This window comes from Chlamydotis macqueenii, chromosome 3 (assembly GCF_036417535.1).
Source record: "Chlamydotis macqueenii isolate bChlMac1 chromosome 3, bChlMac1.mat, whole genome shotgun sequence".
In the NCBI taxonomy this organism is placed as follows: Eukaryota; Metazoa; Chordata; class Aves; order Otidiformes; family Otididae; genus Chlamydotis; species Chlamydotis macqueenii.
The window spans coordinates 95803662-95822636 of NC_141558.1; the positions used below are offsets into that span (position 1 = coordinate 95803662).

The following is an 18975-nucleotide window of genomic DNA, read 5'->3' on the forward strand; positions in this document are numbered from 1 at the left end:
AGGAGCTTTCTGTACCATTAGTGCTAACAAACTTGCTCTTTCTTAGAAGATCTTATTTTTAATTAATTGCATGTAGGTGTTTCTTGATCAAGCAACATTAATCCACCTATTATATTTAAATGTTATGCTGAAAGTTATTCAGCTCCCTTTTTGCATATTCTATGCTTGGACATGATGAAAATATTTGACTTTCAAAGATTTTACTTCAGCTATTTATACAGAAATAAATGGAGTTAAATACACCAAACTATTCATTAAGTGGGTTTTATGTAGATTAACTGTTATTGTTTCTATAGCTGCCATAATTGATTCTTGTTTTTGTTTTGCTTTCCTCAGTGATCTTCAGAGTTTTCTACAGTTTCTTGTCTTGTTTGACTTAATGTTTGTTTTAAATGTTTCAACATGTACTAGTGCTGACCAACCAATGAATGCTGTGGCATAAGAGAAAACAAAAGTGGTTTTATAAGACAGCATGAATAGATGAATGTATGAGTGCCTTGTGTGCAGTATCTGAAGTAAAACTAATCAGTTTGGGAATCAGTACTAATGCTTTTGGTATTTTCTCCCAAACATGTGCAGTAGAATCTTGTATCTTGAATTAAGTGCATTATAGTAGTGACTGCCATCCACTCAGTCTTGCTTGAAGGAAAACACTGAGAAAGCTGGTAAATCTAAAGCATTGTACTTCTGAAACTCCTATATTTATCTTAACTCATTATTTTTTTTCCTTTTTCCCCTTGAAACAATGTGCATACTGTTGGAATACATAAAATGGTAGAAGGTAGCGTGTTCAAATGAACTATTAAAGAACATGCTTTCTGTACAATGCTGTGTAAGACCTGCCTCTTTTCCCCTTATGCTTCAAGTCAGATACCTTTTAGAAGCAGACAAAGGTTGAAGCTCGCATCTAGGTTACAAAGAAAAGCTCAAACTAAGTCATTAGCTTTCATTTATGCAATGGGAGGGAATATTGTATGTCACGAGCTTTTACTGTATAGATTTATAAAATGAGTCTTTGGGGTCATGGACTATTAATGAAAGTTTAACTGAAATGAATGAAATTCTCTAAGCTCATTCTTCCTATTCCCTTCCACTTTACACTGGCATATTGATTCCTCAGTTTTACAGATGCTCTGTCCTTTGCGGGGGTGGGATACTGGGAAGAAATGCTCCTCTCTTCCTCTAGTCTCTTTTCTGCGAGGAATGTATTTTCTGATGGATTTAATTTCTGTACTTTCCTCTACTTACAGCTCAGACATGAGCAGTGCCAGTAACTCATTGGCACGGGAATTCTTGACGGATGTTAACAGACTGTGCAATGCAGTGGTGCAGAGGGCAGAGGCCAAGGAAGATGAGGAAGAAGAAACTCATATGGCAGCACTGGGACAATATTTGGTTCAAGGCCGTGGATTTATCTTGCTTACCACACTGAACTCAACTATTGATCAAGTAACAGTTTTTCTTATCTGGCTATAATTTCTGTATTGAGCTTTGACTGTGTGGATTTGTCTGGTTCATGTTCTTCTTGGTGCTGCTTTTCTTGCCTTTTAATGGTAGAGTGTATGTGATAACTGTGAAGACTAGAAGATTGAAAGGATATGTTGCAGTTGCATTCTGTCCTTCAGCAAGAACAGGAAAAGATAAAATAGCGAACTGTATACCTGTTTGCCAGCTGATATTGATGGCTGCTAAACTTTTGACTAGTTAAGGCATGTGTGAAGCTCAAGTGTAGTGGTGGGAAGAGGCTATAATTTTCAAGATAAGTGAGTGTTTACTGAACTTGCAGTACTGACAAAACAATACAAACTGACAGCTTTTCATTTGAGAATGTCCTCCTGATTTAAGGTAATAAAGTATACTGCTTTTTCTTTTTTTTTTTTAATAGGCCATGAGAGATATTTTTACTTTTTGTTAAGTAATTTGCTCTTGAGTGTAATAGAAAGTAAATATTCTGCAACTTTAGCTCAAAAGAGAAAGCGTTTTAGAAGAGGTGATCAGTTTGTGCTATTTTTTAATGTAAAAAGTCTCACACATATCCATGTAGCTGCAGATATCTATTTCCTTCTCTTCTTCAACACTCTTGGATATGTACTAAGCAATGGGTAGGAGGAGATGTGCGTTGAGTCTTTGTCCTTTGAAACTGCAGATCCTAGTGTTTAAAAATAATGAACCTAGTGAATCATGGCTGAGTTTCAGCCCTTGTCTTAAGTGAGGTCAGCTGTTAATGCTGATCAAATAAATCTTGGAGGTTTGCTTTTCCTTAATGAGGTGACTGTACTAAGACTCCAGTCACGTCTGCTGGCTTGGTGCTGGATTCCAGTAGGTGCACTGGCTAAACAGTAAATCCACAAGACTGCAATTATATATAATTGCTGAGAAGAATCCTTAGCACTTCTAGAGCCGTAGGTTTTTTTTAGATGTCACTTGAGTTCTGCATAGTTGCTATTAATAGAAGCTTCAGGACTAGAGCTGCTGGAAAAACAGCTGGCTTTTGTATAAGAAGAAAATGGGGGATTCCGTGTGCCTCCCCTCCAATAAAAATCCACTTCTGAAGTAGAAGGGGGGCGGGGGGGGAAAGCTTGTGGCATTCTTTATGTAACTTCAGCAATTATTTCCTGAGGAAATATATTTTTTTGAGAAGTGGGGGGAAGAGGAACTTCATTAATGAGGAAAATCAAATTCTGGAAGTGTACCACTGAAATTTGAAAAGTTAATGTTTTGCTTTTTCCAGCCTTATTATTGTGCTTTGAATGCTGTATTGCTCATCCCTATTCCTAATTAATTTACTTTGCTGAGCATACCTTTAGTAGCAGAAGAGCATGACGTTGAAAAAGCTTAGTTTTCAAGTCTAATTGTATTGTATCGACAGTTTTAAATTTATTAAAATTTTTGTTTAAATTTATAGTCTCATCAGACAAATATTAACTATTTGTTATAGATATAGCTCTATAACTATATATAGATAAATAGTTAGTGTTTTATATATATATAAAAATAAAACAAATACATAACAGTTAAGTTGCTTATCTCCATACATTTTAATTTCCTTTCCTTAAATTTTTGGAGAAGGATGTTGGTTCAGCTCCATATCCCTGAATGATGTTTGCTGCCAAAATGCTCAAGTCAGCTTTTTGTGTTTTAAAACTTTTGATCTTTAGGACTGAAACCATTCTGATGGTGTTGCATAGCACCCAGTAAAGGAATTGTGTTTGAATTCTGTGCCTTCTACTCTTCCTCTCTGCATTGAAATTATTGGTCTTATAAGCCTTAGAATCCAGTAATAGTGAGGGGTTTTTTAGTGGTTATTCTGTTTGGTTTTTTTTAAGGGTAACCTTCCCTCTTTCTTCCACTAAAACTTCACCTTTCTATTGTGAGTCAATAACATTACTTGAAAAATGTATACTTTTAAAATTTGCTTACAGGTGTCATTTTGGAGAAAGTAGAAAGTTTCCCATGAAGTTTGTTGAAGTCAGATTTTGGGAACTATGTAAATTTCAAACTTGTCTTGGGCTTCATGTTGGCTTTGTTTAAATCAACAAGTTATTTGCTTTTGACTCTTCTGGTTCTATTCTTTGGATGAGGAATTCCTTCAAGAGGGATTAGGAGAACTTTGTATAGAAATGGTTGCAGAGGTATAAGAAGTATCTTAGATACTTTCTGATTGGCTCTAGTTAATGATTATAGCACTCTGCAGTTAGGAAAATTTTTCACTGCATAAAACAGCAGAAAGGCTTAGGGAACTGAATGTTGAATAGCTTTGTAAAATAAAGAAGGTTAATCTATTTTTTTTTTTTATTAGAAGCACATAATCTTTTGTTTCTATTTTGTTTCTAACATAGGAGCTGACATGTCGAGAAGAACTTCTGACCCTCCTCCTGTCACTTCTGCCACTGGTGTGGAAAATCCCTGTCCAAGAAGAAAAAGCAATAGGTATGTACCATCACTTACAGTATTAAGGACCTAAAAAGTGGTTTGTGTATTACTACAGAGTCTAGGACTCCTGCCTGCAGTAGCAGTTCGTTGTAATACATATCCTCTTAACGTGGATTGATGATGTGGGTTCTGCAGGGAATTTAAAATACTAATGTTCTGTAAGCATACAAGGAAGATCAAAATTGTATAGAGAAGGTGAAGGCTCTTGGTCAGTGTGAAAGGCAATGCTCACATTACTGTGTAGCTGAACTTGATAGTGAGATTTTTTTTTTCTTCTTTTCAGGTGATTTGGAGGGGAAAACAAATTTGAAAGAATATGATATTTTTGCTAATGTGTTTAATGATGAGTAGAAGGAGAAAACATTGATTCTTTAAAAAAAAGTAATACATGCTGACACTAGAGACAGGATGAGACAGGCTTTCTTCAGAAACTGAGGAAATGGGAAGTAGAGAATAAGCTTAAAATCAAACAGGAGACAAGAATATGAAAGATGTGCAATATTATCTGGGAGGCAGGCCCTGTAAAGTAGAATAATACTGGATTATGAACAGAACCAGGCTCCATTCCTTAGAAAATGTGATGTTCTATGTCAAACTGATGTGCTAATTGAGGAATCAAATAGCAAGAGTTCAGCTGCCAGAAGGTCAGTTTAAAGTGAATTAAATACATAAAAGCGATGATAAATAAACCCTGTGCAAAAACTGAACCAGGAAATGGCAGCAATTTGTTTTGGTGCCTTTGTCTGATAGGTTCTTTTACCTATTAGAGGATAAAACAAAGAGGATTACCTGCCTGTTTGAGAGAGTTCCTAAGGATTCTCACCTGAAGCTCTCCTAATGTTTTGGGGTTTTTTTGCAATTTTTAACTCCTGCAAATTGAAGGCTTTTGTTGATGTTTGTTGACTGAGAGTATTTGAAGTGTGAGTTTATAGCATTTTGTCTAATAAACTTTTCTACTTGCTCCGTTACATCATTCTTTGATGTTCCTGTGAGCATAATTGAATTAAAGAAACATTTTTGTTATCTAATGAGAGTTTAATGACTTTTCCAGGGTTAGTTTAAAATGCTGTTGTGTAAATAGGTTTTAAGATGTTCTGATTTTGCACTCTGCATAATATACAGTTTTTGCTTCTACAAATTTTCCTCTCATAGTACTGATGCAGTAAACATGATGTGTATCCAGCTGTGCATTAAGAAGTGTTTTTTCTCCACCTTGAACTGAAATCAATCCAGCTGCATTAGTCAGCTTTTTTCTTTCTATGCAGGAAATATCCTTTGTTTGATAAAGTCCTCCTGGTGTCGTAGTTCAGCCCTGATCAGGACCAGACTACGCAGTCTCTCTCTCACTCCCCCCACCCTCCGAGAGAACAGGGAGAGAAAATATAAGGAAAAACGGCTCGAGGTTTGAGATAAGGACGGGGAGAAATCCTTAAAGTTACTGTCACGGGCAAAACAGACTCGACTTGGGGAAAACTATTCATTTATTATTACAAACAGCAGGATAATGAGACAGAGAACAAGATAACCTCCCCCCACCCCTCCCTCTTCCCAAGCTTAACATTATCTCTACTACCTTCCCCTCCCTGAGCAGCACAGGGGGGAAGAGGGAATGGGGGTTGTGGTCAGTTCATCACGCGTTGTTTCACGCCACTGCTTCATGATTGGGGGAAGAACTCCTCACATTCCTCCCCTGCTCCATTGTGGGGTCACACCCCTACGCCACAGTCCTTCGTGGAACTGCTCTGGTGTGGGTCATCTCTTCCACAGGGTGCAGTCCCTCCAGAACAGCTGCCCCAGCGGGCCCTCCATGGGCCACAGCCTCCTTCAGGCCTCCACCTCCCCCGGTATGGGGTCCTCCACAGGCTGCAGGTGGATCTCTGCTCCTCCGTGGACCTCCATGGGCTGCAGGGGGACAACCTGCTCCACCATGGTCGTCACCACAGGCTGCAGGGGAATCTTGGCCAGGAGCCGCATTACTCCTCCCCCTCCTTCTGAACTGACCTTGGTGTCTGCAGCCGTTCCTCACAACAGGCTGGTAGATGTCTCTCAGGATCTTTTTCACATCTTATTCACTTCTCATATCCTCTCCACTTCTTGCAGCAAGGCCGGACCGAGTCGGGCCCAGTCGGCCGCCTGGCAGGAGGCCAGAGGGTGAGGCCTGCAAGGCCCATGAGGCCTGCGCCTCCCCCTCTGTGCCTCTGCCCCCACTCAGCTTCTTCACATCTTCTCTTCTCTCTTTTTCCTGTTTTCCCCTTCTTAAATACGTTATCGCAGAGGCGTTATCAGGGAACATTCTGCTACCAATCGGCTCGGCCTTGACCAGCAGCAGGTCCGCCCTAGGCCCGGCCGAGTCCACTGAAGAAAGGGGAGCGACTTCTAGCAGTTTCCTACAGAAGCTACCACCTTAGGCCCCCCCTCACTAAACAAAACCATGACAGCTGGTTAATTTCCTGCCTCCAAAGCAGATGATATTTCTTCTTTAAGCATCACAATTATGACTTTATGAAACAGCAAGGCATGGTCATGCTTCTACAGGGAAGCGTCTTTTCTTTCACTGACTGTATCTATTGTGTGGGGTTGTGAGGGGTGGCGTGGAGCTGTTATTAACTATAACATTTTTCTAAATACTAAACTTACTGGATGGTGGATACTTGCAGCTGTTTTAAGCTAGGTATTTTACTAGCTAAAGCAACTAGATACAGTTCTGTCACTACTTAAAAATTATGATGGATTTTATCCAAGAACATACTTTTTTTTTTTGTTTTTTTGATGGTTTGTGATCTGAGTTTACCAATACAAATTAACTGGTGGTACTTGCATTTTATTCTTCAAAATCTTCTTGCCCATTGCTTCAGATTTAAGTTTTATATTTGCTACTTTATACTGTGTACTTGAAAGTTTGTTTGGTTTTTTTGCTTGACTTTTGTGGGGATATTTAGCACTCTAAACATTATTCTCTTCCATATCCCTCTTGTCCCTGACTATTTTTAAAATCTACTACTTTTTATTTCTGCTTTTTGTATTTGGAAGATTAATGCTGAAGTAAAGACCTAAGGTCTGTGTACGTTAAGATCTGCACTGTTTCTAAGTAGATAAATTTATTTTTTCTGTTGCCACTAGTACACTAACAATTTAGTCTTTATGCATTTTAGGAGGACTGAGTTAAGACACCCAGTTCCTAAGTTTCTATAGCAGCTGAGTTGCAAAAAGTGACAATGGGTCATCAAGTTAAAAAAGACCTTTTTTCCTCCATTTTAAGTTTCTTTGCTTGTTGTGGGATAGGGCTGTTTGGGAATGCTTATAGTGAGACTTGGAATAAATCAAATGGTATACACAGAATAAATATTGCTTGAATAACTGACTAAAACTGCTTCCATAACTAGGTAATAGAGGAGATCTCAGAGTTGGTGTCCTCCTGATTAGTATCTTACTTCTACTGTATTAGTCTGTCTGACTTATTAAAATATTAATTTAATCTAACTAGAGGCTTGTGGTTATAATGTTCCTTTATATCTTATCTTTAACAGGCAAAAAAAAAAATTCAGACTAAGTTTTCTTCCCTTTGCTTACTAAAAAAATCCTTTCATGTACCTTGATAACATCTTTTCTTAAAAGAATGGAATAGTAATGCCTCCAAAAAAGTTTTAGGAAACCCTCTAGCACATTTTTGTATAACTATAGTTAGAAAAATGAACTAATTTTGTTTAGGCTTTGAAAATAGCCAGCATGGTTCCTAAATGTGACTTGTTGGTTACTGTTTTTTTAATACTGAAAGTGTCAGACATAGGTATATGCAAAATCATGACTTACTAAGATGCAAATTTATATTAAACTGAAAGTATTGAACTATAAAATCAGGAAAAATGCTTTACGTACTGTAATGTTCCTTTAATGTTCCTTTGTTATCTTTGTTTCAACAGAATTTAATATACCCTTTTCAGTAGACATATGCCTGGCCAAAGAGAACAATTCAAGTTCTGTGAAATCTACTCAGGAAAAACTAGGCTTAGATGGAAGCACTCGTTCATCTCTTCAGACTTCAGTAAAACTAAATCCTCGGTCTCGAAAAAGTGGACGTCTGCGCAAAACCACCCATCGTTACTCTGTGCGCGATGCAAGAAGATCTCAGCTGTCCACTTCAGACTCAGAAGGCAATTCTGATGACAAGGCTACTGTAGTAACTAGACACAGACGCTCCCAGTTACTGCAGCCTTTTTTAACATATCCACTTAGGGAGAGCTACCTTGTAGGTAGAAGTTATTCCCTACCTGCAGAAGTGGTACCAAATTCTAATCCTGATGCCCCTAATCTAGAACATTCCAGCCAAATTATTCCAGCACATGAGCTAAACCCAGAGGTTTTGAATGAGCCAGCTGCAGAAATTGCTGAGAGCAACGTGGATAAGTCTCCTTTTGATTTATGCCATGTTTTATTGTCACTCCTAGAGAAAGTGTGCAAATTCGATGTTACTTTGAATCACAGTTCTGCTCTTTCAGCTAGTGTGGTGCCCACATTGACTGAGTTCTTATCAGGCTTTGGAGACAGTTGCAATATAAATAGTAACACAGAAAATGAAGTAGTTTCTGCAGGCTGGACGGAAGAACCAGTGGCTCTGATCCAAAGGATGCTCTTTCGAACAGTGCTATACCTTATGTCTTTAGACATCAGCAATACAGAAACAATGCCTGACAACTTACGAAGAAATTTAACGGACTTACTTAAAGCAGCATTAAAAATCAGAATTTGCTTGCAAAAGCAACCTGATCCTTTTGCTCCAGGATATGAGAAAACACTACAACAGCAGGTTCAAGATGACTTCCTCTTTTCTAGATACCATCACAGAGCCTTGCTTCTACCTGAGGTTATAGAAGGAGTCTTGCAGATTTTGATCTGCTGCCTACAAAGTGCAGCCTCCAATCCATTCTACTTTAGCCAAGCTATAGATCTAGTTCATGAGTTCATACAGCATCGGGGATTTCAGCTGTTTGAAGTAACAGTGCTTCAAATGGAATGGCTATGTATGAAGAGTGAGGGAGTAACTGGGGAAGCCTCAGAGCATCTGAAAGCCCTGATCAACAGCATCATGAAAATAATCAGCGCTGTCAAAAAAGTGAAATCGGAGCAGCTCCATCAGTCAATGTGTACAAGAAAGCGGCACAGACGATGTGAGTACTCCCATTTCATGCATCACCACAGAGATCTCTCTGGGCTCTCTGTGTCTGCTTTTAAAAACCAGGCTTCCAAAAACCCCTTTGAAACTGCTGATGGAGAAGTTAATTACCCTGACAGATGCTGTTGCATTGCTGTTTGTGCACACCAGTGTTTGCACTTGCTGCAACAAGTTTCTTTGAGCAGTACTTGTGTTCAAATTCTCTCGGGTGTACATAATGTAGGAATATGTTGTTGTATGGATCCAAAGTCTGTGATCATCCCATTGCTTCGTGCTTCCAAGTTACCAATATTAAAAAACTTTCAACAGCACATATTGAACATCCTCAACAAGTTTATATTGGATCAGCTGGGTGGAGCAGAAGTTTCTCCAAAAATTATACAAGCATCATGCAATATATGTACTGTTGACTGTGATCAGCTTTCTCAGCTGGAAGATGCCTTGCAAGGCAACTCTGTTGATGTTGGTCCTGCATCTGGTTCCTCTTGCAGAGTTCAGGGAATTCTGCCAAGCAGTGGATCTGAAGATATGTTGTTGAGATGGGATTCATTGGAGGCTTATAAGGACATTGTTTTTGAAGAAGACAAACTACGCGGCATGCAAATTGCAAGCCATATTTGCCACTTGATGCAAAAGGGAAATGCAGTGGTCCAATGGAAACTATATAACTGTATTTATAATCCCGTGCTTCAGAGAGGGGTTGAGCTAGCTTGCCATGCTCAACAACTCGAACTAACTACAGCTGATAAACACACATGTGATTACCATAGCCAACATTTGCCTTCTGAAGTACTTCAGATTTATTTGCAGTCACTCCCTGTGTTGCTTAAATCCAGGTTGGTTGATTTTCTGCTTACTAATGGGAAGCATGCTAGTTATGTACAGAGCTTGTATGCTTGTTACTGAATGTAAGTTTTATTTGGACTGTAGGTTGCACTTGGATGTTGTAGGGCTGGTAACAAGGTAAATGCTTGAATAATCTAAGATTTCACCCTATATTCATAGATCATAGATAGTGAGGGCTCTCTATTGATGAGTTATGGTCTTTAACAAGCCAAAGTGTGTAGAAACAAATAAAATATTTGTCTGATGTGGTATGCTCTTTGCCTCTTCATTCCTCATGCTAAAGTGAGTCAGGAATGTTGAACAGATTGACATGTCACTTTTCTGTGGGAATTAGACTTTTTAGTTTTCTGATCTGTTTCCCTTTTCCTTCTAGAATGGTCTTCATAGAAACCACCTTTCAAAAATAAGATTTGAGAGGTTTACTTGGCCTGAAGTAACTTTCCCTGTTTCCTAATTTACAAAAGCACATAAATTTAAATGTGGGCTTTAAAAAAAAAAACAACAAACAAACAAAAAAAAAACCCCACATTCTTCCAGGATGTGAAATACAAGCTTTTGTATTTATTGTTGAATTGATGAAATAGTTGTTTAATACTATATATATAAGTTTATTCAGATTATGAGTGTACTTTTGTCCAGGAAAGATTCTGATCTTTTTTTTTGTTTAAGTCCTGACAAACTGAAGTGAATTTAGTAGGGTTATCTGAGAGAATTAGAAAGAACAGACTAGTATTCCAGTTTATGTAAAGGATTGTGTAATACATTTTTAACTTTTATCCTAACCTAAACTGTATCAGAAGCTATTCATTTTTGAAAGTGCACATAGTGGCAACGAGGCAAGAGAAGTAAAGTTTAGATTTTAAAAAGTGTAAGATATCCCATTTCCTACTGGCTTAAAGATGAGAATATACAAGTAAGTACATTTGATTCTAGCATGTGTAACTCAATTACAGTAAAAGCTAACACTTGGGGAAGGAGATGGGAGGGTAAGGAAGGTGAATGTTACAAGCAAACATAGTACATTGAGAAGCTTACAGATCCTTTCCCCAAATTCTCTATGAACTCAATGTAATACTTGAAGTAGAAAGAAGGGGGAAATATACTTGGAAACAAATATACTGACGGGTTTTTTAACATAGGACATCCCAGCATAACAAAGTTGTGCTTGAAAGGTGTTCCTGAACTCATCTGAAATACATAGTCCATGCAACATAGCTAGTAGAATGTCTTAAAACTTAAGTTTATTTGAGAAGGAATCTCTACTTTCTACTGAAGGCACAAAACTGAGAGAAATAGACATTTACTCGTTTTAATTGCTAATAAAATATTAGAGGGAGGAAGTACCACTAAAGAACAAAAATGTCATAAATGAGATTAAATAAACACCTTTAATGTTTTGAACATCATACATCTTTGTGCTCTACATTTTAGAGGTTAATTGGTATTTTCTACATTGTATCTTAGGGAGAAAAAAAAAATTGAATTTTCTACCAACAGGTGAATGATGCTTACTTGAGATTCTAGAGTATTGCAAGCAAGTTCCTACTCTCTTTAATTTACAGTTTACAGTAACTTATAGCAATTACTGTAAACATGATCAGTCCTTGGTGTTAACCTTCTGCTCTACATAGCTAAGTATTTTTGGATAAGATGTGTCATCTGAACTACATGAATTTGTGGCTGATTTATAAGGTAACTCCTATGCTTTCTCTTGCAGGGTAATTAGAGACTTGTTTCTGAGTTGTAATGGAGTGAATCAAATGATTGAGTTAAATTACTTAGATACTTTAAGAAGCCATTCTTTGAAAGTATTAGAGACTTTGATACTCTGCCTTGGTGATCAGCAGAAAGACCAAGCAATGCCAGAACTGGAAGGCCGGAACAGCGAACAAAAGGAGTCTACATCTGATTTGCCTGCTTCTCTGAGTAGCCAGCATACTACTTCAGAAGTTCCTCAAAGCCTGAGCAAGTTTTATGCAGGCTTGAAAGAGGCTTACCCAAAAAAGAAAAAGTTTGTGAGCCAAGACATTCACATCAACACAATAAACCTGTTCCTCTGTGTTGCTTTTTTATGTGTAAGTAAAGAAGCAGATGGTGATCTGGATTCAGCTAATGACTCTGAAGATACATCAGGATATGATAGTACAGCTAGTGAGCCATTAGGCCACAAATTACCGTATCTGTCACTGGAAAGCCTTACATTGCCTTCGCCGGAACATATTCACAGGGCTGCAGATATCTGGTCCATGTGTCGTTGCATATATTTGTATAGCTCAGTTTTCCAGAGACAGTTCCATAGACTTGGAGGCTTTGAGGCATGCCATAGGTTACTAATTCTGATAATTCAGAAACTCGCAAGAAATAAGGAAAAGGAACAAGAAAAGAGGGAGAGAGTATTGAGTGAAAGCAGCAGAAGTTCACATGGGAGTCCTTATGGTGAGCTTATCAACAAGGATGACTCTGTTCAGTTGGCTAAGAGCAGAGAGGCAGCACAATTGGAGCTTGATGGTTCCAACAGTCTTGCTGGTGCAGAACAACTGGTGCCTGACTGTGTCTCCTGTGACAGCTCTTTGAGTAGGGAACACACTTCAGTTGCCAGTCTTCAAGGGCTAAAAACTTCTGTAAGAGAAGAGACGGAGTGGGCACTTCAAGGTATCAGACTTCTAGAAGCTCTGCTGACGATCTGTCTACACAGTGCAAGCACCATGCAGCAGAAGATGGAAGTGGAAATGTTTCACCAGGTACTGTGCAGCTTCCCTTAGCTTACTCATATTTTGCTACATACAATATTATTTTAACAGTAATTTAGTCAAAAGTTATATTAGAGATGCAAAAAGCTTATGCTTTTATGATACCATATTTTTTGTGTGTGGTGCTGAAAGCATACAGTTAAATCGTGTGCTTGGTAGTCAGGGGTAGTGGTCAGCAGTCGTGAAAGAATGGGAGTGAGTGGATAAACAGCAGTTGCTGTTTCTGAGGAGGCATCTTCCCATGTATCAGCATATTGCTTTTTGTATTCAGTAAGATGCTGGTAAGGACCCTGCACCCCTTTAGTTGTTCTCCAACATGATCTTTGTCCTCTGCTCTTTTGGGTTGGATCCCTGTTCGTGCCAATTTCCTGCTTTGTGGGGGGCTGGGAGAGAGCCTTCCAAGTGGCAGACTGATCCAGGCTGGATGAGATTTTTCCTTGCTCACTTCTTTAGACTGTATTTTTGGTTTGTTTTTCATGTATCTGTTAGTTTGGGCCAGCATGGTCAGTGTGGCTGAGGACTGAACTCAACATCAAATGGCTATTTTCTGGGTTAATATATCTTGAGTCACAGGGAAGACTGTGATCCTGGCAGATGAAGATTTTGTTTTTCTGTTTCTGTATAAAATAGTCCTGACTAGAGGAAAGGAATGGTTTCCTCTGACTATAAAAGCAGTAGTGAATGTTGACAACTATGAATTGCTGGCTGACTGTGCCTATATATATTTTTTTTTTTTCTGGTCAGTTATGGCCTGCTTTTTCTGGTTTTTGCCCATTTTGAAAGCAAACAGTGCTTTCACTTTCGATGCTTGAGAAACAGTATGTTGCAAGTTTTTTTCAGTGTGCAGATTGCTTAACCAACTAAATCTTTGTCATGACAAAGGGTGAATCTTTATTATTGCAAGAGACTGGATGAAGTCTGATTTTAGCTGAGAAGTCAGATTAGTGTAGGTGGAAGGGGAAGTTCTTAAATGAAAGTACTAGATTATTTCTGTTGGCCAAAACAGAGTAACATGAACCAATGTTTGTCTCCCCCAAAACACAGAATACCTGTGTGGATGATATCTTACTTCAAATAAGAGAGCAGCTTGCGCAATCAGAAGTGATAGAAACTGACTTGGCAAAGCCTCTGTTTGATTCACTGCTTTGTGTTGCATTGGGCACTTTTTCTGCTGATTTGGATCATTCTGAAGAGAAAATTGAAAAGGTACGAAACTCCAACTAAGTAATCTAATTCTTAATGCTACAAGGTTTACTCAGTCAGGTTTATGATGTTTGGATCTGTTTTTAAACTTGATAGGACATGATTAAATGTGTTTGGTGGTTGTGGCTGTTGAAGATGAGTTCTCAGATTCTCATCTGTAAACATGTCAGTTGAATGTTGGTTATTAATATGCTTCCCACATTTACTGCTCAGAAATGAGTCACGCCCCAAAGAGGAGCAGTCTGTGTTATGCTTTATGGACATACCTGAAACCTGTTTTATTAAGCATCCCTGCTAATACGTCAAAAACCCCTGTCTTCACTCTTTGATCCCACAACAGTGTGACAAATTCTCAAAGAGAGCTTCAAACAGGGATGTTGACTGACCTTAGTGTCTGCTGAAATATCTTCAACTTAGAGTGAATGTGCATGTTTATGGTGATAGTGATTTTGGAAACAGTTATTCTTAATGCATTGGCCACCTGCTTACCAAAGCTTTGGTCAGGTAGTTAGTAAGAAAAAGCCATCTTTGCAGAATCCCTTTTCAATGTAAGAATGAAGTATCCATAAAAATAATCTCAAATTTCTTGAAAGTGTACGATTAGTTGTTTGTTTTTTGGTTTTTTTTTTTTTTTTGCCATTGGGCTTAGAGAAAGTAAAATCCTGGAATGTTCTAAATGCTGTTCTTGCCAAATACAGTAAATTTGATCATGTTGTACAGGCCCATTACACTGAAAAGGAGCCTGTGTCACAATCTGGAGATATTTCTGAAGAAACTGAAGAATCGCAGTGCTGTAGTCTTAAACTTTTTGCTGAAGAGGAAGGATATGAAGCAGATAGTGAAAGTAACCCTGAAGATAGTGAAAACAAGAATGAAGGTAAATGTGAACTTTCTGAGTATACAAAGCAGTCTTTAAGACATAGCAAAGCTTACTTGCCTTTTGAGTTGTACAAAAGTAGGGTGAACATCAGAGACTTTTAACAGATAGGAAAAGTTTAACTTTTTTTACTTCCGGTAGGATGCCATTACAGAGGGAGAGATAACAAATATTCTTACTGAGATTAAAAAAAAAAAACTGTCTTGGTTTTCTTGTTTTATGTGACTCTTGCTCTAAAGTCATGTTTCTCAAATGTATTACTGTGGAAGCAATTTTCTCCAGAGATGCTTATCAGTAGTTTGCCTGAAAAGCAATGCTCTGGTTTTTAATTTACTATTATAATAATCTGGTAAAAATGAAATAGTCTGATTATATTCATTCAATGACTGATATGCACATATAGTGCTATATTCTGTTTGTGTAATTAATTTTGAACATGAGTTTGCTTTATTTTTTTCCTTTGTGCTGAACACCTGGATGCTTATTTTCTTGATTAGGTCAACATGAGCAGTAGCAGCCTTTAAAAGAGCTGCATTCAGCTGTTGCTGTTTACCTCTGTGACTAGGCTTTATCAACAGACAAAATATTTTAAGTGTTTCTGAATTAAAAATTTAACCTGAAATATTTCCATGAAATATTTGCATGAAATGTATGTCTGTACCAAATAATTCTATGTGATGTGTTTTAAAGTCTCTCCAAGATGTAAGAGGAGGGGCTTAAATGTTGAGGGTTTTTTGCCTTTTTTTTTTTTGTCATGGAGTTATTCTGTCATATGCTGTCATGTGCATTTTCTGAGTTAAATTACTAAACTGTTTCCCCTGACCTTTTAACATGAAATAAAATGACTTACATTTATGTCCTTTCTTGGTAGGCTCAGAGTTATACACAGAGGCTTGAAGCTCTATTACAATGATTTTACTGTCATGTTTCATGAATTGCATACTTCATCATTACTATGTGTGTCCAGTTCCCAGGAAATGAAGGGACATAGTTTAAGAGCATGTAATGACAGAAACTAATCCTTGCCCTTCTGTATTGGCAGGAAAATACGAAAATCTGCAGCAGAACAGATTATACTAACTTCTGAAAACTGCTTATAAGCTAGTGGACTATTTTTGTTTTGTATTTATGAAAAGTTTGGAGAAAGTATGTGCTTGGATGTTCTGTTTAAATCATGCAAACTATATTCATCTGAGTAAGTTTCATTAAGACAAGTGTTTTCTTTCAGGAGCAGACACAAAGGCAGAACCAGGAGGTACTGGTCCTTCTGGTTATTTTAATGACCTAGCTGAAAACATCAGTCAAGGAGAACTAATATATCCTGAAATCTGCATGTTAGAGTTAAACTTGCTCTCAGCTGGTAATGCAAGTTTAGATGTGCTTGCTCATGTATTCCAAAGCTGCCTGAAAATCATCAGCCAGAAGGAGAGAAATGCCACTGTGCTTATAGAACAGGTAAAAATGTTATTAAACAAAGGTTTAGCAGTTATATCTCTTATTTTCTTCAGTTTTATAGCACCACTATACCTAATAGAACGATCTCAAATATTCTCTCTTCTTATGGCATTTGATAAGACCTGAAACAATGTAAATGACTCATATTGACACCTGCATTGCATTTAAGTTATCAGAAACAACAGAAACTATAGTTAACTAACGTATTAAAATGTGCTTGATCTACCAAGCTCTTGAGTTTCACAGTGGCCTTATTTTATCAAGACTGTTCACTCACTAGAGCTATAGATATGGATTTAGTGACTATCAGGCCACTGGAAAAAAAACCCAATACAAAATAGCAAAAATCTTCATGTATATATGTAAACACTCTAAATACATTTGTATTGAATATGTACTTTTAGAAACTTTATCACATACCTCAAAAATATTTCATGCTTTTATTCTTCTTAAGTTTATATTGGAGATTAGTTATGCACATGTTGGTGTCCTCATGATTCATTGGACTTTCTGATGGTTTGCTTGGTTTTTGCTTTTTAATAACTGAATTGAGTATGCCTTTTTTACAAAAGAGGAAATATGGTTAAGTAATCTAAGCTAATTAACTAATTTAGAGATTTTTAAAATATCTCTAATTAGAGATTTTTCAAATCACCTTTATCTAAGATATGTTTGTGAAGGATGCTTGTAAGTAAATAGCTTGCTTTTTTTTTTTTATTACTTTTTAAAGCAATCTTGCATAAGAAGTTTGGGGAAAGGTTGAATTTGCTTTCAGTATTGCATCGTTCTATGCCAACATGCTGTATTTTGTCACCACCTGTCAAATCCTGTAATTCTGTTACGGGGGAGAAGACAAGGGAGAGTCCTCAGCTGCTGAACTGGTGATGGCTCAAAGGTTTATTGCTAGAATTATTTGGATTTTGAAGTCCGTTTTCTCCAACTGAACTGTGCAGAACATGAAAAAAAGCTCATTAGCAAATATAAGAAATACTTCTATAATTTAAAGTAAATGGAATTGTCTTTAGAATCAATAGTAGACAAGAATTGATTAAAATATAGTTCTTTGACCTGATATATGTTCTTCAGAATCGATTTTCGCTGTATTTTTTTAACAGGGAGCTGTTAAACATCTTTTGGGAGGATTTCTGAACATATTGACAGAAACAGAGTCTAGATTTCATGGTGAGTTTAAGGTCTAAGCCACTTAAATATTGATTTTTATAACTTGATATAGAAACACTAAAATTTTTAGTTCACAATGCAAATGCAAAATTGACAAAGCAAATTCATTGCCATATGTGAATTTATGCAGCTGCTTTAACTTGTGACAAGTATCTAAATTATGTGTAAATACAAGGTTATTTTTGAGCTAGTGGAAATCTGTTATTTAAACACATGCTGTGAGATCTGAAAATGATAGTTGAAATCACAAACCTAGGGTGACAGTGTTAACAAACATTGCTCAGAAAAATAGCCGTTATCTTACTGATTGAATCTGATTCCATCACAACGCACGGGTTTTTTTTCTTGTTTTTTTTTTTTTCTTATTTCAAATTTCTTTGTACCACATGTCTTAGTGATGTCTTGGGTTCTAATTGGAAAACAGCTAGCTACTTGTAGAATGTGGAAGCAAATTAAACACTTGCCCTGAGGTAGCTTCACATAATGAGGTTGCTCCACAGCAGGAGATCATGTAAACCCATCCCAGGACTTTGATCCCTGGCTTTGTGGGGAGAGCCTTTGCAATGTAGATGCTAGGCTCCCAGACTTTCAGACTCCACTTGGCAAACCTATGAGCCATACTTGCTGTAGCCATCTGGATTCGTTCAATGAAATTTTGAATGATAATGTCTGGAAGTACTCTTGGGATCCCTTTAGAATTCATCTTGTAATCATTACTGCTTTCTGAATTTGAAATGTTTTTTTTTGTTGTGTGGTTTTTTTGGTTTTCTTTTTTTTTTGCAAAACACTCTGAATTCCAGTTTAATCTTTCTTTGTAGTAGTAGAGAATATGCATTTTTAAAACATATAAAAGATTATTTTCAATAATATTATTTTGTCTTCTTATTTTTAGCATGTCAGATGGTGCTGGTAGACCTGTTAGTATCCTTAATGAGTTCACAGACTTGTTCAGAAGAGCTAACTCTTCTTCTGAGGATATTTTTGCAGAAGACTCCTTGTACGGTGTGTATGGAGTAGCACATAGCAAAATTCAGAGGCTTAATGAGAAAAATGAAGCAAAAAGAAAATCCTTTTGTGTCCAAGTGTTTTGGGGAATAAGGAGACTGTAACAGCAACATTATAACTGATCAGAGCAAATAAAATCTGATTATTGAAAATAATTCACTCTTAGCACATTAAAAAGGAAATAGGAGATAGGAAGAGAGGGTTTTGAAGAGTGCGTTAGAATCCTGGGGAACTCTCTTCAGCACAAGAAAAAGATTCCTCTTCATAAGACTGACATTGTGGTTATGGGTGACAGAACACTGTAATACTGCAAAAATTTCAAGTCATTCCTTTAAAGTCCTAAAACATCTTGCTATTTCAGGAGTGCTGTAGCAGCAAGAATTACTTTCAAAACTCTCTTAAGTTTGTGGAGTCTCAAATAGTACCAAACCAAACAAGAAGACACAGGTCAATTTTTTTCAAAGGTAGCTTGCAATAATTGGCTAAATAACTAGAGGAACTTCTTGGCTTAAAGGCTCAGGTAGTTTTGTTACTGATTATGTAGTTAAAGTGAT

At 37.3% G+C, this 18975-nt stretch overlaps 1 protein-coding gene across 3 annotated transcripts in view; it reads left to right on the forward strand.

Moving 5' to 3' along the window:
- LOC104480416 (guanine nucleotide-binding protein G(I)/G(S)/G(O) subunit gamma-4) overlaps window positions 1-18975 on the forward strand; it is a 109480-nt gene that overhangs the window by 17297 nt on the left and 73208 nt on the right. For all 3 annotated transcript variants that reach the window (XM_086745918.1, XM_086745906.1, XM_086745907.1), the window contains exons 3-11: window positions 1251-1449; window positions 3840-3930; window positions 7854-9939; window positions 11667-12690; window positions 13744-13905; window positions 14623-14779; window positions 16008-16234; window positions 17350-17416; window positions 18309-18418. In XM_086745918.1, coding sequence (XP_086602044.1) covers window positions 1258-1449; window positions 3840-3930; window positions 7854-9939; window positions 11667-12690; window positions 13744-13905; window positions 14623-14779; window positions 16008-16234; window positions 17350-17416; window positions 18309-18418 — 4116 coding nt within the window. In that variant the 5' untranslated portion in view covers window positions 1251-1257. The remainder of the gene's footprint in view (window positions 1-1250; window positions 1450-3839; window positions 3931-7853; window positions 9940-11666; window positions 12691-13743; window positions 13906-14622; window positions 14780-16007; window positions 16235-17349; window positions 17417-18308; window positions 18419-18975) is intronic.